The following is a 22,269-nucleotide window of genomic DNA, read 5'->3' on the forward strand; positions in this document are numbered from 1 at the left end:
GTTAGTGGAAGCGCTAGTGGACTGAACAGCTAGCTGGCTAGGGCGTTGCTAGCGGCAGAAAGTGGGATTTTGGGAACCTCTCCGCAAGTTATACTCCCGTACAAATGACGCCTCGCGTTGGGAAAAAATAGCGTTTGATGTTCGCTAAAAGTTTTCAGCGCCTCGGTGTGTTTTCGTCGTTGTTTACAGAGGACTGCTGAGACTTTGTGTCCCGTTAGCTGGCCACATAAGCTAGCCCGCTTCCATCCACGGGAATTCTGCCGAGAAACGACTGAATTCTGGAAACATGGAGTCAAGGAACGTCGCGCTGTGCTAACCGACTTCACTGGATTTTCTTGCCCCAAGGAGACTTTTTGAAGGACACGACACGGAGACATATCGGAAGCCAGACAACATTCATTGCCGTGTTGTGTATATATATTTTTCAGTCGTTGGCCGGCTCATTGTTGTGAACGGGAGTTTGCTTAGTTTGCACTCGAAACAAGAGCATACGAAGCAAAGTTTTCTGCTGAAAGAGCTCGTCTGTTTTTGTTAGCTGGTAGCTGGCGAGACTCAACAGCCAGCCTGCCGTGAGAAAGGACTTCCTAAAAGAAAAAGAAAAAAAAAACACCCCAATGTGCTTTTTTTTAATCGACCATCTGACCGTTTTTCTCGTTTTGACTCTATAACGTCTTACGCCGGTGTAACATTAGCTGCGGTTGTTTTGCTAGTGTGTAACACGGGTCGTTTAAACTCGCTATCGAGCGATTCTCATGGTCACGGGAGAGTCGTCCTCCCCACAGCCACAGACAGGCATTTCTGGGAGCAGGGAATACCAAATGGGACTGGAGGAATTTCCAGCATCTTCAACGATCATTTAGGAACCGAGGCCATTCAGCCGAGCAGGGGTGGTGGCAGACGGACTGCATCGCTGGGCCAAGGTGTCTATTACATTGGAATACAGACTGTTTACACATTTCATATCGGCGGAAAACTGGGATGTGAATGCGAAAGGATTCACACGCGGAGTTCATACATGCACGACAACTTGTGCCAGCTGGCGCAGTTTATTTATTGTTGTTGCCAAAATATTGTTTATTGCCGGGGTGGGATATCATCTGACTGTACAGCTAATACGACAGAGGGCCCGATTCATTTTTAAGGTCTGCACTGTATATTCCTCCCTGCTGCTGCATTTTGACAAGGAGTATTTGCTAAAAGACAGCACACAGGTAGTATTTTTTTTTTGCCCTCTACAGTGTTTGGACGTGCCTCGAAGAAACCCCTCAGTTAATTTATGCTCAACACCATTCTCAAAATCCTTGCCCACTTCAGACGAATGCCAGAGAAGGACGCCCCAGGAAATCGTGTCATCACACTCTGGAAAATGTTAATCGGATATAATTTGCTGCAAATCTAGAACCGGAAGCCCAATGAGTGACACACAGTCCAGCTTCACTGACAGGTACAGTGCACAACCATCTTTCTCTACCATGACAGCACTCCACTTTCATAAATTGAGTTTTCAGAGCAGTAAAATACAACATCTTGTTAAGGTTCCTTGATTGGGTTAGGATGATCTGGATGTGAAACACAAGCCACAGTCAGATGAAAATATGTTTTACATGGTCCAAGTAAAGCACTTCTTTGTGGTGATGTGCTCGGTAATAACTGTGTTATACAATCTAATTACTAAGGGAGGACATCAGAGATCTTGATGGAAACTCTGCTGATCTCAGCATGGGTAATGGAGTTCAGTGCAGACAGTAAAGTACTAGTTGTCCAAGGAGTGAGAGAAGGCCTGCCACTGTTTGTGTGCCAGGGAACAGTCGTCTGTGATCCCTGTACACCTTTCAACATCACTATTACGGCTAAGCCTTTAAAGCTAACCTTCTTCAACACCTATTAAAACAATCTCTGGATTTAGACAAAACCCTAGCTCCGTCGAGTAATCACCTTATCCGAGGCATCTGTCAACTCAAAGATTGGACACTGAGACCAGAGGGCTAAATAATGTGTCATGGCCTTAAGAGCACACTAAATGACAGAGACGGATCATCCGTTGAGATATGAGTTGTCATGAATTCCTCTATGTTTTTGTACCTGGAGGATAAAGAGGTTTCTATTCTCAATTTGATTTGCCCTGGCAGTGAGAAGTGAAGCTGCTGCATTACATCACATCCCACCTGAATCCCACATACCTGCGAGGACAGCAGGCCAATAGACTGGAATGTGCTCGGTAGATACAGAGCAGAGGGAAGCTTTACTGCACAGGTTGGGATCTGAAATATCCTCATGGCTAGGGCACCAGCTAGAGGCTAAAGCCCAACCCCATTTTGCATGACCCCCCTCCCCCACTGCAATGATGGCAACAGTGGCTGGCACCAACTGCTATTATGGTGCTGTTTGTTTTGTGTGTGTGTGTGTGTGTTTTTTTTTTTGAACTAGTATTACCACATCACTGCACATGGCACTATTACTGACTAAACCGGTGCAGATACCATATCTTGTCTGGTTGCTTGGACAAATCGGTACATTTCTATCACCTGCATTGAATTTAAACTGCAACTGATTAGCAAATAAATCACAGAGATACTCCTGATGCCATGAAGCACCAAATCTGAGGTTGCTATTGCTCTCAGACAGTGCAGTGTGTCTTATGTAATATCATACAGTCTATTTGGTCAACACAGATTTGCTGCTGCATGAGAAGTCTTGAGTCGGTGCAACACAAATCTGCTTTCTATTTATCTTTCCTTTAGTCAAAGCGTGTTGATACCTCCAGAGTAAATTTGTTAATCTGTTTGTTTTGGTCCTAAAGGTCACATTTGTAACTCTACCAGTAGAGCATGATGCAGATCAGCCATTATGATAATGCAAAACAAAAAATGCAAAACAGTGTGTGTGACAGGCCATGCAAGCAACCTGCTCTGTCCTTCTGTTGCAGAAAAATTAAAGCGGGCCTGTGATCTGAGTTGTTGTTTATACCTCTGCAGTTCTCGAGGTTGTTTTTCCACAGTGGGTGCTGATAATGGCTTTATTGATTAGTGCTGTTGTCTTTCTCCCTCCCTCCTTAAGTCCATCTGTATATCCCTGTCTTTACGTTCCCTCCCTCTATGCATGTGGTGTTGTGCATTTTGTTTTCGCTCTGTTGGCCACGGTGGGAGCATGCATCCAGCATCTATTGGGGTTGGGCCGCCAGCCGATGGGTCAGTTTAGTGTGCTGTTAGCTCTTTGTCATAGAGTTCTGCTGATCTCCACGTTTTTCCCACCCCCCCTGAGGCCCTCCCGGGAAGTGGTGCTGGTGACATCACTAATAGTAAACAATAGCTTTCAGTGGGAGCAAACTGGCTGTCCGCTGTATGTTCCTCTCCAGGTCTGTCAGTGTAGGTCAGGTACATTCAGGGAGGCTGGTTGGAGTATGTCTTCACTGTTACCCTACTGGAGGCAAAGTGTAAGGTTATGTCTGCGGCTAGTCAATGATGATAGGGTTGCAACTAACAAGTTTGGCATTAATTGATTGATTATTATTGATTCTAACGTAACTATTGAGCATATTTAATGGAAACTGTCATGCCAGAATGGCCATCAAAACAAAACGGAGCCCACTGTGATGTCTTCAGATTGTTTGTTTGGTCCTGCCAATCAGTTTACAATAAAATTAAATGGAGAAAAGCAACAAATGTCAGATTCTGCATCCAGCATATGCTTGGATGAATAACTCAAAGGGTTAATCGATAAATCTGAATTGTTATCAATGAAATTATACCAATTATTGACTAATAAAGTAATTATGTGCACACCAAGTGATAATAACTGGTGATGCTGGCCTTCCTGCAGTCCTCATGATCAATGTTTTCATGAGTACCTCTGACAGCTGCTTGTATGCGTCTCTTGTATTTGGCATCCCTCCCTTATAATGCAGTATGCCCTTTCTCCATCTAGTCAGCACTGATGCTGGGGAAGCTGTGTCAGCTGCTCTGAACTGTGCATTAAAATGAGTATCCAGACGTCATTTGAAACTCTGATCAGAACTGCAGCTCAGCATGCAGTGGAGAATGGTGGTATTCCTGCAACTGAAAGGATGAGATAAAACTTTTGCAGTTGGGAAAAACTTAACATCAGGTCAAAAAGGATTAGCAGCTATAAGATACTGTGTCACATCCAGGTAGGGCGGGTTAGGTAGGGTACACACCTTCATAATTGTATGTATCTTATGGAAAGTGGGCAAAGCCAGTTGCTGACTAACAAAGTACTCCTGGATAATGCCATGGTGTTATTTTGGGGCTATATAATGCACTTTGTTGAGCTGTCACCCGATTAATAGATTAAACATCAGTCAATCCACACAATATTAGCCTATTTAGCAAAAGTGCCAAATATGTCATCGTTCCAGCTTCTCCAATATGAAAATTTGGAAAGAGTTTGATATTCCCTGAAGGTAGGGGCAGACAAAGCATTGACTAATTTCTAACCATTCCTTAACCCTGGTTATGGTAGCCTGAAGGCCTTTCTTTTACCGTAAAATCTCAGTCACAGCATTTTTTAGGTTGTCAGCATGCCACCCAATTTAGATCTTTTTAACAGTATGCCCCTGTTGCAGTACAGTGGTTGTGTATACGAAAATGCCAAAGAAACAGTAGTCAAACAACAGCTCTGCCACAAATCTTATCTTTATAAAGAGTATCATGTTAAGAATTGGTTCAGATTGTGTCAGAGAGGTCTGGATTCAATTTCATTGTGACGTTGGAGGTTGTGGTTTTTGGTGATGCTGTGTCATACGGAAAGGTGTTTCTTTGACTTTGCCCTCCATGGGCAAGTATGAAAGCTTGAAGAAGCCCAGATTGATCCGTTGCAAATGCATAGTTGTTAGTTGTCATAAGGTGACCTTGTTCATTATGGTATTTATAGATTATGAGTGGCTTGATGGCTTTCATACGCACAGCGGAAAAGGAGAAGCAGCTTCTTGGCTAACTGGATTACAGTATTGATTTGTTATCATTTTGTACCACGGCCGGGTCTCTAATCTTGTTATGAATCTGGGTTTTTGTCACATTCAAGATTAAAGTTATAAGTTATTGTAGGTTGCATTGTGTGTCGAAGACTTAGAAGAGAATATTATTTTTACATTTAAAGAAAGATAGAAAAAAATATGGCATTTATAAGTACAGCTACTCTAGATGTTATATCTATCTGCCATCACTACAGCCATCCACAGAAAATCAGGCATAAATCACTGGTTAAAAGGGAAGCTAGTTGATCCATAACACTGGTGCTCTGACTTCTTTCCATAATCAGTCGCTTCCTCCTGCAGCGGCGGAGCTGTGTCCTGTCTTATGTCTCACCTGACACATTTATTCCATCTTCTCACTAATGTGAATTATAGTTTTAAACACCAGTACTAATTAAGTGCTGCGTCGTCCTACTATGTTGTGATCTCACCTTATGCCACTCTGGAGTTATTCTCCTGTTGCAATTACAGTTGTCAGTGATGCATTGAACACGATGCTCTGGAAATAGGTTTTTGTATTGATGACATGGTCACATTGTAGTCAAGGTGGGCAGTTTTATATTCAAGCAATATCAAGTTATCCCTTTGGTTGAAACCTATTGACAGTCTGCCCCAGATGACTGGCCCGGTTTTTAGATTTCTTTATTTATTGGATGTAAATGAGGACCTTATGAAGACTCTGCTCACACCTGGACGTCACTTTGGCAGGCACACACCAACTCTCACCATACTCTGGTCCCATTTCACTCTGTTTCACACTCTCTCTCAGTCACATCCATCTTTTATTCCAGTCTTTACTTCAATCATTCCCTTTCTACCATCATCTCCACATTTTTATTATGCCTCCAAGGTAGGGAGAATTTACAGCTACAACAAATTTGCCTTCATCAATTTCAAATTGGACAGGTGGAAATGGTTTGACCTGGGTCTCTTTTGTGTGTTTTTTTGGGGGTCTTAATAATTCTTCTTTTCTTATCTGAGTTACATCCAGCCTGGCGAAAAGGAAAGAAATGGACCCTAGGATAGAAGAAGAGAAAGAGATGGCAGAGAGGAAAAGAAATAGGCGATGCCCCAGGGGTGGTGATGTTGGAGAGTCGGTGAAGTCTGGGCATTAGCTGGGGCTCTGAGTGCTGGGGGAGTTGGGGGTCTATCACCCAGCCCTGTGATGCTGATGCTTGTGGACACCCTCTACAATCCTGCCCTGTTTAGCCAAGAGAGCTTCAGGGCCTAAACATTACTTTCACTTCACAAAAGACAGGATGACTACAATTGAGAAAAAGGGGACAAAGGCAGAGAGCTGTCCTACCCGAGTGTCACGTCCTCACATGTCCATGTAAGGGGTTTGTAGCACTGAACTGGGCTAGTGCCTTCAAGCTAACTGTGGCACTTGTGAAGCCATGATATTCTGCAGACTGCTCAGTGGCCCAAAACATGGGAGGCTGGAGATATATCTGATATTTCTTGCCGTTAAACTCCTTATTTCACTCCACATTGATTCTCTAAATATACATATTTTATAAGTGCACATGTACAGCATGCTCAGTCTTTGTCTGATATACCAGGCAGTAAATAGTTGATGTTAAAAAGCAGCATCTCTGCTGTAGATGATTGGATGTGATTTATGTGACATGTTGCGACTCCCCTTCCCTGGGTCTCAGAATGGGGATGCTCTAATTGAATGTTGTCTCTGCATGCTCGGAGAGGCTGTATCGTCGAGAGAGAGACGGGCAACCTGCTGCTGCACTGTGATTAATCTTACTGCCTGTTTCTGCTGATTCAGGGGTGACTAGACAGACTAACACACCCCTACACTTTCTCTACAAGAACACACGTCCGATCACTTTCTGTCACCAAACTGCAGTCATGCTAAGTGGAAGACGCAGCTCTCTGAATGACTTCAATCCGCTTTGATAGCATAAAGACGAGGAAGAAAAAGTGAATGTACTATAAATCGTTGCACCTTTCACAATCTCAGAATATTCTTGCGAATGTCCAATGTTTTCCTTCAGTGATGAATCACTCAGTATCATCTTGCAGATTTTTTTTAATGAGAGTAGTGTAGTAGATGGAACATTTTGTAGCTTTGGAGAGAATGAGGCATCAGTAATGTGCTTTTACCACAGGTTGCATCAGCTTGGATATCATCTTAGGTCTGCATTTGACAGACATTAAAACATTTTGAGATCACTGCAGGATACCAAATCATACCCACAAAGTCTGTCATTCCAGGGGTCCATGTGCAGCTGGCAGAGGTACCCTACCCACATATCCTATAGTGTTTCTCTGAAGTTAACAGCTAAATTGATCAACAGGTTTATATTTTGATAATAGATTGTTGTTGTGGTCTAAACATCTTTAAACGTATTTTTACACAGATTTTAATGAGTCATAGTCGTGTCCTTTCAATATTTTAACTCCATAACTGTTCTGCTTTCTGGCAGTCGGCCTTTTGCCAGTTTATGGCTATTTTACATTGGAATGATGTTCTCAGTTCATGTCGTATTCTCTGAAACTGTTAGCACAATGCAGTGATTCAGGGCTTCAGGGAGTTTTTATTCTTCTCGCACTGTTGTGTTTTTAGGTGGACCAGCACATAATTTAGATGCACCCAATAAGACATTTGAATGTAAAAGAAATGCAAAAGAAACAGGAATAAAGTTACAAATGCATGTATTTTTTCATTTAAATCAATGCACAAGAAATGGTGATAACTTCAATTGTATAAAAAATAAACTATTGAATATCAGGCGCACCAGTGCGACCAATGACAACGTTTAGTTGCACTCGACAGATTTTTGGGTGCATGTGTGACCAAAGTGGCTGCACCCTGGAGCCCTGAGTGAGTAAATACATAATTCCTGCCTTTGTCTTTTTAATCTGTTAAGCCAGAGCGGATATTTACTCAGACTCGGTGACGTATATACTTATACTTACACATCTGAACAAATATTTCAAGTGTTCCCTTTATAATGATACCTTGATTATTCAAATACACCTTGTAGTTGCAGAGATATACTCTGTTAATTATGGCCATGTAATTTTCGCGGAGAGACCCAAAATGGAGGCTTCTTAACAGGTTAAGGGTATTTTGTATTCTTCAGTTAGACAGATATGATGATGTATCGTTGGATGAGTTTCTTGCAATGTATCGATTATTGCAGAATCATTGTATCGTGATACTATTATCATGCATCATAGCATTAGTTGCTCTGTTATTCCCACTTCTGTTAAAGTGATGTAATTTTCTGAACTTATCAGACAGTTCTACTTGTTTTATTACTGCCTTTATCGACTTAGCCAACTGATGATTATTTATCAAAATCTCATTGTGTCATATTGTCACAATATTGATATAGAGATTTTTTTTTCAAAAATATTTTGATATTTGATTGTCACCCAGTCTTAGCATTTATGAATAGCTTTTAAGAAGGTTTCAAAATATTGAGATGTATACTGTGAATCGCTATATACCCTAAAGACCTCGCAATAGTATTTTAAAGCCATACCGCCCAGTTCTCAACAGGACAACCCTTTTGAAGATCAACCTGAACTAAAAAGGATTATTAAAGTTCGCAGGTTTAGTTGCAGGGCTCATGACCGGCAGCAGTGTGGACAGTGTAGCATGTTGAACCACCTCTTTTCCTTTCCCAGTGCTGGAGGACAGCAGACAGCATAGCGTGAAGAAATGTCTATCCCCCGGACCTCATGTCAGGAATCCTGATGAGGTTTATTGGGGCAGAAAGGGCACTGTTTTCCCCCTGAGGCTGTAGCTTGAGCTCCAGAGCTATTGCTCTTGTCTCTCAACACGCCACACCTCTCTCTCTCTCTCTGTCTCTGTCTCTGTCTCTCTCTCTCATACACTCACTTAATGCTACCTTTCTTTAAAATCAATATCACAACATAAACAATGGTACATGGATACACTGCTAAGGTCACACGTTGAGAGTGACACAAGTGTTTTGATATTAGAGTGTAATACGGAAGGGTGTTTAAAGGAGTATCACTGTGTGGGTGTAGACTACTTCTTTCTCAGTTGAAGGGAGTGGAAAGCGATGACGTCATGCTGGCTGTGTGTTTGTGTGTGCACCCACATTGTGTGACTCAGGTATATAGATTAGATAACAAGCACAATGTCTGTGTGTGTGCTCTCTCCCATTGGCAGGCTGCGGGCATGAATCAGGCTGCTCAAGAGACTGTATCATTACACCATTGAGATAGACTCAGAGCGGTTTTAAGGAGGTGGCATGAATGGCTGGCTGGCTGAAAAGAAAATATTACTAGTTCCATAGGGTGCTCAGCAGACCAGTGGCATGAATCAGCACAAAACCCAGCTGAAGGATGCCGTCACTACAGAGTTACACTCCAGCTCTATCTCCATTTTCCAGTGTAATCTAACATCTGATGATGTTTTGCAGCGTGATGGGTTATCTTGGAATTGAACACACCTCAGCTCAGTCAGATTTGTGCAGCCTGCAGGCAACTCCCAAAACAGTCCTCTCCCAGTTTCAGACGGGCCCCACCTCTCCCAGTCCCAACAACACCTGTGCTATGAGCTGACACTACTTTAGTATAGTATAACTTGGTTATGTCGGTTGTGTCCAGACAATTTTTATCCTCATGATTAGTTTGAGGTTCTTGTTTTTGTCTGGGCTCTTTTATATATTGAATAGTAGTTCCACATAATTCAACACAGATTTGAACTTTAGTCATTGTTCTATATTTGCTTTTACTGATTCGCAGAGGAACTGAGAATAACTTCAAGTGCTTCCCCTGAATCTTCCATGAGTTGGTCTAGTTCCTTATTGTTCGCTGTTTTCCTTCCTCTTCAGTTTGGGGAGATCCTTTCACAGAAATGGCTGTGTGTCAGAGAGAGTCCCGCTCCCTCAGGGCTGTTCGTCCCTCCCTCCTTCGCTGCTTTTTCTCGCTCTCTCTCTCTCTCTCTCTCTCTCCATGGTCTGGTCTGGTCCCGGGCCTCTCTCCCTGCCACTGTTGCTGCAGTTGGCCCCGCTCTGCCACAGTTTTCCATCAAAACACCAAACCTCAATGGAGCATTCAAGCCCAGGCCCGCTCCAGTACTGCCCCTCCCTCCCATCCCACCCTTTTCTGACTCTGCCTTCTTTCGCCCTTTTCTCACTCGCTGCAAGTTTAATGGCCCCGTCCAGGAAGAGGTCCCAGCTCAGACTTTTATAGCTGGATCTGAAGAATTGAATGAGCTGAGGAAAATTGATTCCTAAACGCTGTCTGTAGGTTTTCAGAACATAGTTTCCACTAGATCAACATATCATCTCTTGTCTAAAAAAGTGTAAACTTAAATTCACGCAAGTAGACCAGCAGCAAGTGTTTGTAATACTCGATGTCCAAGTTTGTTTGTTTTCTTATGCATTACCAAGAAAACATTTTTAAAGTGCTGCCTGCAGCAGAGCAAAGCTTCTACAGGCTGCGTATTGATCTAGCTTGACTTAGTTATTTAAGCCTACAAATACTATTTTACAGTTCACGTTCATGATTTAATCACATGCTTTGCAGGGGTTGCATCCTATTATCAGGATGTAACCCCTTCTTTATAAATCACTTTTTTTATTAAGCCCAAGCTGACCTGTTAAAACTGCTAGTTTGCAGATCAACAGTCAAAATCTTCAGAGTATACTGTCAAAGAAGACTGAGTAGCACTCTCTTCCATTTGAGAATGTAGGATTTTTTTTTCTTCAGCGATTAATAGATAAACAAAATTGCTGCCTGTTAATTTTCTGTCTCTCGCCTACCAATGAATCGACCCACCATTTTGTCAATTATTTAGTTAAGTTGTTTATTGTTCTGTATACGGTAATAGAGTGTTAGTATGTAAGTATTAGCATCAGGGCATAGAACAATAAACTAGTGTTGTCTACTGGACAGGGAATTCACTGCCAATGTGGAGACATTGTGATAGTTCACTAGAGATACACTGTGAAGTTATGTGAGCCATGACTGAGTGTCAGTGATAACTCAAGGAAACATTGCCCTGGTTGACCAGTCAGCTTTGCAGTGACTGTTCTGTTTCCATCCAGATACAAGGCCACTGTAGCAAACTTCTCCTCTACTGTCACAAGTATACTGTTTTGTTTCCCATGGAAACTACAACTGGGTACGTACAGTACAGTTGACTGCTGTGGTGGAACGTATGACTTATCAACCTCAGCTATTAGCCTGAGCTAAGGTAAAGTCCTCCCAATGAACAGTTATGAAAGTTATTCAGCCACCCTCATAGCTCTGACACCTAACCTATTTTGGACAGCAATGCGTGCGGTCATAAACATGCATTGCTCAAGTAATTGAAGATTAAATGTATCAGAATGACAACTGATACATCAGGGTGAAGCCAACAGTGCGTTTGCTTGCTCCTATTATATGTTTACTGGGCTATAACAAAAAAGTTAATAACAAAATATCATGATTTTTAGATGATTTTAAGATAAATCCTGTTTAATCTAAAGAAATGTGTGTCTCACTTCCAGTCTCTGTGGTTGCCAGGAAATTCAAAAGGGCAGGACAGTGCATAGCAGTGTAAACAGAGAAATGCAACGTGATAATTTTACTGTAAGGCATGACTTAACATGTCGACTTTGACAAGACAAGAGAACTGTAAATGTGTATCTATGAACCCTTTCTGTATCTGAAGAGAAAGTGAAACCAAATGTGAATTCATGAGGCTTGTAAGGCTTTCCGTTTATTTGTGTTGCCACTACATAAATCAGGCGTGATGACTTGAGTTGTCATTAGCTACTTGTTACATACAGGCGAAGAGTTGCTGCAGAGTGCTGTAGTAGACACCGAGTTTGTGGTGTTACTGCCTTAAAATACAGTATGGTATTTGTGAATTTCTCATTTTCAACCAAAGAACACTTTTACTTCCTCACTGAAAGTACCTGCCTTTTTCTGATTTCCCTTTGCCATTTCAAAAAAGCTGTTATTATCTCTGTCTAAGTGAACTCTCACAGTAGCTCTGAGGAGGAGTTTGTCCTTGGAGACTTATTGTTAAATAACCACTGTAAGTAGGCTAATATTGTGCAAGTGTTAGTTATGAGGACCCTATTCTCTACTGTGTACAGTAGAGCCCAACCAACACTCGATTTTGTGGGCTGATACTGATAGTAGGGAGTAAAAACATTTTATGTCAGTATATTGGCCAATATACACTTATCTTTGCAATGATCCCCCAGATGTTGTTATCAAACACTTACGACAAAGATAAATGCAACCGATGTATTGGTCAGGCTTTTGTCTATAGGCACAAACAGGAATACATGATAAATGAGTTTAACTAAATTCATTTTTCATTGCTGCAAAGATGGATTATATAAGGTGGCAGCACTTGTCAACTTCCTGGATACTCGTGTTTGTCCATTACTTTTGTTTTGCTTGATTGGTTCCCACCATCTTTGTCAATCCTTTTTGTCCTCGCAGTTTTTAACACAATGTTGCCCTTTAAAAACAATTGTATACTCTGAAGTACAGTTTCTTTTGTCCTGATGACGTTTCTTCATCGTTTTCAGACATGTTTGACTCTCACTATCAGTAAAGCTTTGTTGTGTAGCTGTGATGCCAGTTTTTTTATTTTTCCCCCACACTCAGTTTAGCTGGTTTAGTGTGGAAATCAGTGTGACAGCAGCACTCTCGTCCACCAAGGCGGAAAATTGTTCTTAGTCAGAAGCTATATTTTTTATTTTTTATATTTATTTTAGCCCACCTTTGTCTTTATATTATTAGTGGAGAAGTGGTTGTCAACAAGGGCATCCAGACCTTTTAAAAGCGGTTAAGAGTGATCCAGATCTGGTTGCCAGGGGAAACAAGGGAACTTTTACTGTCAAGCCCTGGAGTGGTGTGTTTGTGTGTTTTCAACAACTTCTACCAGAGGCCTGGCAGTTTCAGGCTTCTCTGCAGCAGGATATTTTTGGTTTGCCATTTAGAAATGCTACCTAGTATGTGAAGAAATGTTACAGTAAATGTATTATTATGGTTTTGATATCCTTGAAATACACCCAACAGAAAGTCCTATCACTTCACAATGCAAAAAGTACATCCTTCAGTATCATTAATGTTGTTTCTAAACATGCTTTTTCTTTCCTATTCTGTGCTCTTGTTTCTGTTCACTGCTGCTATCTTTCTTCATAACCTCTCTTTAGCCCTGACGTGTCTTAGGCAGGTCATTTCATGGTCCCATGGTTATTTGGGATATATGCCGCATGATATAAATGGAATCAAAATGCCTTCTCAGTTCTCTTTGAACTGTTCTGCTCTGTTTTAACAGTGACAAAACACTACTGCATTATTTTTGAGAGCATGATTCATAAGTAGGGTTCGGCATAGACATTATAGACAGCTGATGCATCATCCACGTCTTAAAACTCAGTTTGCCTGTCATGTTTTCAGTTGTTCCTGTATGATCAACCAAGAACAACATCAGCCTACTCAGTTTTGCCATCCCCGGGCTTGTGCGTACACATGTCCCAGTTCAGTGTGTGTGTTTATGTGCTGACTTTTCCATCTCTCCAAGTCAGAGGTTTCTTAGGGAGTGGGCTCCTTAAAGCTAGTCTTTTTTTTCTGCTGTAGGCTCTGGAACTTATTACAGTCTGAGGCACTTTCATAAACGGGCCATTCAGCTGCCCCTGCATGGCTCTGAATGGGACACACTGTCGCCAGGAGAAAGAGAGTTAATGTGGGCTAGTTAGCCGTGAGACCTCCCTATTACGGACGACTGGTGTTTTAAAATGTAGAGTTAATTTACTAGTGTTTTGTAGTATAAAACTATGTGTTTCGATTTTAAAGAAGAGCAGTTCAGAGTTACATCCTGTTCCTTATTGCCTTTGTCTATTATACATTTTCAAGTATTTTCGAGGCTTATTCAGAAAGTTTTATGGTGTCAAACCTTACTTGAAATGAACCGTTGTCCCGACTAGCAAATAAGATGTGGGCTTTACAATAAAGTATGAAAAGGTACTTGTTTTGTAGGGTTTCCTGGCTGAGACGTCAATCTTTTCCATGCTTTCTACTTCATCACAATAAAAAAATAATAAAACTGAATCTAAATTTAGGCTTTATGGTATCTATGCAGCTGTATAACTTTTAGCCCAGTTGAAGTGGTTTTTCATACTACATGAAGAAGAATGGCAAAACATGGCTCACTCTGTCTGTAGCTGAGGGGCCACAGAGATAGTTGGCACTAATTTCATGAGTGCTCAGTAGATTTTCCTTTCAGTGGAAAGTGCATTACTGATAAAATATATGACTAATATTACATTGGAATAGATTTCGCATAGGTTCCCTCAGTTACTTATGGTTAACCTAGAACATAGAGGGGCTTATTACAGATTTTAAAGTGTGGCATAAGTCCCATTTATTGTTCATGGATTACTGGAGTCAAAATTGGTTCTTAAGTAAGAACTGCCCGGTCCAGCAGGGTCAGGTTTTGTGACATGCTCACTCCTACTGATGCTTATTTGCACTCTTTTTTCAGTCCACTGCACTTCTATGTTAGGTCTTAAATGTAGAATTTATAAGAACTTTCTGTGTATAAAAAATTCACTCTGAGCTAACTTGGACTCCATAAGGCTCTAGCCTTAAAGATGAGATCAAACACGTACTGCGAGAATTAAATCTACAGTGCAGTATCTGTCGTCTGCCAAACAGCAAGTCAATATACAATAATACACAAATCTTTAACACTTCCTGGAAAACATCACCTTTTTCTAACCCTTTCTTTCTGCTGACGGTAGCCCAAAGTTATTTCATCACTACCTCTCGCTGCGGCAGTAACCAGTCTTGGGGCACGCTGCCTCGAAGGAAACAGGCCATGGATGTGATTCGGATATGATTATTACAGTCAAGTCCTGATGTCTGTCAGGAACTAAATCGCGGCGCACAACTACACACACACACACTCACACAAATGTGCACACAGCTGAGATCTGAGAGGCGGAGGACATTTGACCTGGAAAAGGCTTTAATCTGCAGCTGAAGAACTCTGATGCTTGATCAGGATTATAATGTTTACCAGTATATGGGCCTCAGGAGAAGCTGTCAGCTTGGCATCTTGTTTTACATAAACAGCTCTGCTTTTCTTGACTTTATTAGTTATAGTTTGTCAGGTCACTTCTGTCAGATATTGATAGTTGTTCTGTTTTATGTTGCAGGTTTCCCAAGAAAGCAAACAGGTAAGAATCTTTATTTCCTTATATTCTGCTTATGTGTAGGTAATCTTGTGGCCACACACACATACACTCCAGTGCTCCAGATGAGGCAGGTTTTACTCGGCCTGGTGTGCTGCAACACAGAAGTCTTCAGAGTTTGGACCAAACATACCCTCTCCACTCCCCCATCTCACTCATGTACACACACACATACACACACAGTGTTAGGGACAAAGGGGTCCCTCTTCTGAGGGCGGCCCATCACTGCCTTTCACTGTGAACAGAACAGTGGCCTTTCACAGTTGGGGCCGGTATATGCAGAGGCAGCCATACATAGCCTCCCGAGGTTCAAGCCGGAGTCTGGCCTCGTAGCACCTCCTCTGAGGAGCGTCCTTTCTCTGGCCTTGCTCCCTGGGTGCTCAGCAGAGCGGCTCCACATCCTCTCTGGCTGTCACATTATACAGTAGACACACTCAGCATGATTCATACACTAGGAGGTCCTCTAGCCACATTATTCTCAATGCTGAAGTGAACAATTGTTGGGTCTGTGTGTTGGTGTAATTCCTCCTGAACCTTCACTCGCCTGCAGCTTGTGCATATGCAGGCAGGCAGAACAGAATGATGCAGTGATACTGCCTTTAAAAAAAAAAAATCCTTCTCATAAAGACGTCAGGTTTATGTAGGGCTGCAGTTAACGATGATTTCCTTAATCGATAAATCTGCTAGTTATTTTTAAGGTTAATCATTAAGTCTATAAAATGTTTAAAAAAAAAAAACGAAGTTGAAGATTCTCATCCCATTTGGGTTGGGATTGCTTCTTTTATTCGACCAACTGTCCAAAACTACCCCAAACGTTAGTTTTATATGACCGCATATCCTGGACACAGGATTGTTTGTGGTGGGTTTACCTGTCTCTCATGGGTGCTTCTCTTCCTCTAGAACCAGCAGCATTCTCAGTAAAGACCACCCCCCGGACAAGAAACCCAAAAGTGACAAAACCTCACTTCCCTCCAATGAGTTTGACCCTACAGGTAACTTCCCACTTTTCCTCTTCAGCCTTTTACTCCTATTCTGTTCTTCTTATTCACTCTTTTTCTTTTATTCTCTGTCACATACTCTTTCCTCTTTTTCATCCTGTCCATGTATCTCTGTATGCATTACTTTATCTTACTGCCTCATACATTTTCTGTCTCTCTCACCCATTCTCTTTGTCTTTCTCTCCCTTTTTCTCTCTCTAACACACACACACAAACAGTCTCATAAAACAATTGTGCTGATGATGGTTTGCTCAATGCACAAGGCATGCTGGGATGGTGAAAGGTGGTGTGTGTATCTCGCTCATGTTTTGTTCTCTCTTTGGCAACTTTACATTCATATTACTTGTGTGGTCTGACTAAGACAATTGTGGAGCCTAACAACTTATTTTGAACAGGAGTTGGAATTGTCTTTCTTTTTGAGTTATTCAACTAAAAGACAGCATAATGTGTCTTTATCGGCTAAGTCCCCATTACACTGCATTATAACGACTGGCAGAAGCTTATGTTGTGTTACGTGCTGCAGATTTTAAGCCGATAAGCCCAGAAAGGTTTGGTTATAGCACCTTAAAATCTGCAGCTGCATGTTTAACGTCCACATGGTTCCTGTAGTTTTGCATAAATCAGCGCACTGTGGGTTTTGTATGCTCAAAGTGGTTGGGTGGTCTCGATGCATACTTGAAGGGCACAAAAGCCACTAAGCCTGTTATGCACTCCAGTTTCCAGTTTATTGCAGTGTGAGATTGTTAGGGTTCAGAAACAGACTGGTTTGATATGGTGACACTCCCTGCGGTGTTTGTCAGCAATCAGGCCAGTGTGATTTGAGATATGACAGAAGCCTCTGTATTCAAAACAAAACAGAAAATCCTCTGCACCGCATGGTGGCTTATCTCTGTATGATGCAACAGAACATAGACACGGTATGTTCTCTCGCTGGTTACACAAGACATACATACTGTTGCGTGTTTGTGTAGCACCAGGCTAAAATCTTTCTCCATGTATTTCTCTGATGCTTTGGTCCATGTTTTGAATGAGGCAGTGATTGAAGTAGTCACAGAGAAGCAATGATGTCCTTAGATTATTATTTCTAGACATGATTCAGATTTGAATTTATGTCCTGAACTTTTGCATGCCTGCATGTTGTTAGTCTGCTTGTTTTTCGTTTATTTTTTTTTGTTTTTAGTTTTCTGCAAGTTGCATGAACTCTTTAACAATCTTTTCTCAGATTTCTTCCTACTTGCACCTTTTCTGTCATGATTTCAAAGTGGTTTGGGTTTATTAGGGATGGGCAGGAGGAGTCAGATACTCACTGGCTCATGAGAGTCACATGTTTTCATAATAATAATATGTGCAGTAATTAGGTTATTAATGATCTCTGAAGGCTAAAATTATATTGGACATTAAAAAGGGTTGTTATTTGTATTTATTGGAACACAACTAGTTCCTCCTGTGTTGCTGGCATTGTCAACTCCTTTGCCACAGCTTGTATAACCACCTTCTGGTGTTGATGGACAGGCTTGAAAATGCATAAAATTTAAACTGCAATTTAACCAGCTGTCTTTTCATTGTGCTATAATGATTGCAATTTCAGTTCACTATTATGAAGGTTCTGTTCTAGTTAGGAAAGCCCATTGAGGTATTATCACAGTATTTCTGGATTGGAAACCCACATATTGTATTGTAAAGTGTTTATTTTATGATAGTTCTGGTGATGATTCAAACCTGAACTGCACTTAAATCACTTATGCGTGTGATTTTATTGCAGAACACAAAGTTCGGAAAAGTGGGGCCCCTGTCAATGAAGGCACCGTGGCTTGGTAGAGTGACCCCTATAGGTGTGGAGTACAAAGCTAGTTTAATTTTAGTCACAACGCTCCTGCCTATCCAAACCATTATGTTTTATTAAACTACCTATTTGTTAATTTAATTTTTCTTCTCCCATGATTGTTTCTCCCTCATGATTTTCTCTTTCCTGTTTTGTGTTTCCTTTCCTTTTGTCGGTTCTTGTTTTGTTTGTTTGTCTGTGTGCGTGCGTTTGTATGTATGTGTGTTTGCGACTGTGCTGTCTGCGCTGTGGTCTGCGTGGTGGGGGCTGTGGGCAGAAGCTCTGGTGGTGCAGAAGAGTGGCAGCAGCAGTGTGCTAGCAGAGGGGAAGCCTGAGTCCTGTGGTAAGATGCTCCTGCTGGAATGGCTGGTGTGACAGCTGCATCTATACATGCTGCAGATCCTGGTGTGAAATTGCCACTAAATGTTTGTTTAAAGCAGAGTGATGAGAGTAGAGTTTTGTTTATTTTCAATCATGAAACTATTTGACTGCATGGTCAGAAGTCTGAGTTTTAAGCCCCTCTGAGAGTCAGTGCCAAGAGATCAACTCAACTGGTGTGTATCAACATAGGATTTACCTGACATGTTCTCCATGTTTACACTCCACTCCAACATGACTGGATGTGCTTTGACTTAAAGCTGCAACTAACGATTATTTCATTACGGATGAATCTTCTAATTAGTTGGCCCATAGATTGTTTGAAAACAATTAATGAGCCCCATATGTAAAGACCAAGGTTTTCTTCACTTGAAAATACCAAAACTGATCATTATTTAATTCACTCTCATTTAAGACAAAGAAAAGCAGAACATGGCTGTTACTCGGGAATGACTGAGAAGTCACCTAATCTCTACTTTGAGATGTCAGTGGTGAATGGGATTGTTGTTCAAATAATAATATCTTTTAGCTTAGCTGCAGAGTTTAAAATCTGAGCAGTACATAGTGCTCAGTGTAGCCATCATAATTTAGATAATCATCTAGATAGGATGACAGAGGCTGAAGCCAGCGCTTCCCCTGATTATCCCATCCCATCAGCCCTTCTGTTTCCCATCAGCAAATCAACTTTTTGGTCTGTGTACTTGTTGATCAGTACAACTGGCTCAGGGATTACTTGACCAGGTTGTGAGATATTTGGCTTTTAATACTTTAAAAATAAACCATACAAATTTTTCAAACCACATATTTTCCATTGTCCATCTTTATGCTCAGTAAGAGTCATATTTTCTGCCAAAATACAGCTAAACACACCGCTTCCATCTCAATCCATGGATGTTTTAGTAACTTTTTCCAGTAGTGAAAAATGATCAGTATTGGAATCTATTGCAGAAGACCTTAGCAGCTGTGCTCAGTACTACTTAAAAGATAGATTTTGGATTAACAGGATGCAGTTGCACAGTTTGCTTGAAACCATAATCCCAAACTTGAGTCAGATTCTAATATTAATGTGAATTTACACTTCATCTAAATGTGATTTTAAAAATTAAGCTTGGACAGAAAATAATGTTTAGACGCATACAAGGACTTCCTTTCGCTGAGAGTAAAGCCAAGTGCCCACTGAACAAAGAATTAAGTGACATGTTATTTAAGATTTCACATGTTAACAGGATCATTATGGAGCCTTTTCAGTGGGAGAGTGTCATCATGACCCTGTTCAGCTGCTCTCATTACATTGTCTGGGACATTTCTTCAGAATTTCTGTTATTGACTGAGACAGAAATTGTCAAGTAATTTGAGAATTCCAATAAAATGACCTCTAGTGGGTGCCTGAACTCACATGCAGTGAATTATCAAAAGGCTGCCGTCAGAAATGTTTCTGCTGGTGTCTAGTTTCTGACTAGGACAGAGTTTATCAAGATAATCTACTATCATATTCAACAGAGCATAGTTGTGTTATTCCTGTTTAAATCAGTTATCTCCTCTTTGTCTCGTCTTGCGCCAGTGTAGAACTAGAGACATTTACTGACGTGTATCTTTTATCACTGAACAGCATCAGAAGCTCTGAGACGTTTAGATTTAAGAAAAGTAGACAGACCTTTTGTTGTCTTGGCTTCCTTGCTTTTGTGATTGTGGGGCTAAAGGTACACTGTCAGTATTAAAGGTCAGTTTGCTGTCTTGAGTACATTCCCTCGTGTTTCAACAAAGGATGCTGATTGCGGATCAGCTAAACATCTGAATAATACATTAGCGTAGATGGATTAACCTGATCAGTGATCATGTCAGCACTCCGTCTCCTGATGGTCTATAAATACCAACCAAAGATCTCTGATACACTGTGAAGCCTAGAACAAGATCAACATCTAGAGGCAAATTCACACCGGCTCTTTAACCCATATGGCCTCATCTGTTTCCTTGACACCCCTGCCCTCTCCCAATTTCCCTTCCCCCTGCTCCCTCAGCTCCACCTCTCTCTCTCTCTACACCCCTCCCCCCTGCCTGGGGCTTTTGCCTCCCATAACCTCTCTCCATGTATTAGCTCCTGTTCCTTCCACTCTCCAACCCCCACCCCACCACTGCCCTTATCGATTGACTCACCTCTTTGGTGGATGCTGCACTGACCGAGAAATCTGGGACACAACAAGAAATCAGTTCAAGGGTCATCTCATTCAGTCTGGGTTACTTACTGTATAAAATCAGCGTTGTAGAGATGTTTCAGGATGTCCTGCAATTGCGGGAAATTAACTTTTTTTCAAAGGTTAAGTTCACCCAGAAATGACAATCCTGTCATTATCTCCTCACCGTCATGCCAATGCAAAATTGAGTGAAGTTTTGTAGTCCACAAGACATTTCTGGAACTTCACAGCAAAACAGCGCTGCAGCATTCTCCTAAACAACTGAAGTAGATCGTGACTTGGAAAAAAAAGGCTGAAAGACCAAAACAGACAATGGCTCCGTACATCGTCCGGTGTAATCCGAGTATCTAGAAGCCCGAGATCCCAAATCGATTCGAAAAGTTAATATTTACACCCTTGACGCAGGCGCTAATGCTTTAAGCTTAGCAGCTACAGAGAAGATTTCGGCTCTAGAAAGCGTTGAAATATTGTCTTTCCAAATTGATTTGGGATCTTCGGACTTCTGCAGACTTGGGTTGCACCAGATGTATTTATATTTTATGTTTGTTTTTCCAGTTGTTGTTTTTTTTTTGCGTTTTTAAAGTCTCAATCTTCTTCAGCTGTTTAGGAGAATGCTGCAACAGTGTTTTGCTGTGAAGCTCCAAAAATGTTTTTTGGACTATGAAACTTCACCCGACTTTCTATCGGCATGACAGTGGTGATTATTACCAAATTTTAATTTTTGGCTGAACTTACCCTTTAATGATAACTTAAGGTGACATATTTTCTTTTTAAGCATTTTTGCATTCTTTGCATTGTTTTCTTGTGTACTGTCCTGTCAGTTTGGCCATTGTCACCCAGACATTAGATAAGCTCTTATCTCCTCTCTCCACACTAATGAAACGCTGCATAAAACAACCTGAAAAGTAACATTCCTCCTTCTGGCCTGTGCAACTATAATCAAAAATGTCTGGGTTGCCAGATCTGTTACAGACATCACCTCAAATCAGAAGTATTTACATTATTAAGAGGATCCTTTGTACTTTTTTGTTGTCTGGTCACCAAAGGAGTATTTGTCAATGTAAAAATGTCTTAATTTAAATATATATATATATTATGCACAAATACATAAACTCTTCCTAAAAAATTTAAGGCTGTTTAAATGTTAAACAGGTCAACCTTAGAACAAGCTCTCTTTACTGTACACATTCAAATTATAAGATCTTATCATGCTATTATGACAACAGAGTCCTAGACTCCTGGGGTGGGATTATGTGTTGTCGATTTGTTAAACGATAGTTCACATTTTTTAAGTTGGGCCCATAATTACATGCCCATACCTACTGTACATGTAATTGTTTTCTCCTTAAAAGTCAGTCAGTTTTATTATATACATACACATGACATGTTAATATTATTTTAAGGGACTTTAAAAACTGCTAACCTGTCCTTTAAATGAAAGGTATTTTCAGTATTTTGAAATCAACAGCACTTCATTAATGCCAGGACTGGGCGACAAAATCAAATATCACTATATTTCTGACCAAAATAACTTGAGAAGACTGCAAAAAAATATCGTTGGGGGTGACTATACTTTCACAATATATTAACATGAGGAGATTTTTGCTAAATAATTGTGAGTAGTGTGGATAAAGGTAAGTATTAGAACAAGCAGAATAGTCTGATAAGTTCAGAAAATTACATC

At 41.0% G+C, this 22,269-nt stretch overlaps 1 protein-coding gene across 8 annotated transcripts in view; it reads left to right on the top strand.

The window, feature by feature from the left end:
• The window catches only part of arhgef12a (Rho guanine nucleotide exchange factor (GEF) 12a), a 39,795-nt gene continuing 17,526 nt past the window's right edge, over nt 1-22,269 (top strand). Inside the window, exons 1-5 of one of the 8 annotated variants that reach the window (XM_084350167.1) lie at nt 1-1,211; nt 1,315-1,444; nt 15,160-15,180; nt 16,096-16,187; nt 18,293-18,358. In XM_084350167.1, coding sequence (XP_084206293.1) covers nt 1,413-1,444; nt 15,160-15,180; nt 16,096-16,187; nt 18,293-18,358 — 211 coding nt within the window. In that variant the 5' untranslated portion in view covers nt 1-1,211; nt 1,315-1,412. Of the gene's footprint in view, nt 1,445-15,159; nt 15,181-16,095; nt 16,188-17,973; nt 18,026-18,292; nt 18,359-22,269 lie in introns of those variants that run through there. The other 7 variants (XM_084350168.1, XM_084350169.1, XM_084350170.1 and 4 more) reach the window with 7 other exon arrangements.

The sequence above is a fragment of the Pagrus pagrus genome (genome assembly GCF_965226575.1).
Source record: "Pagrus pagrus genome assembly, chromosome: 4".
Lineage (NCBI taxonomy): Eukaryota > Metazoa > Chordata > Actinopteri > Spariformes > Sparidae > Pagrus > Pagrus pagrus.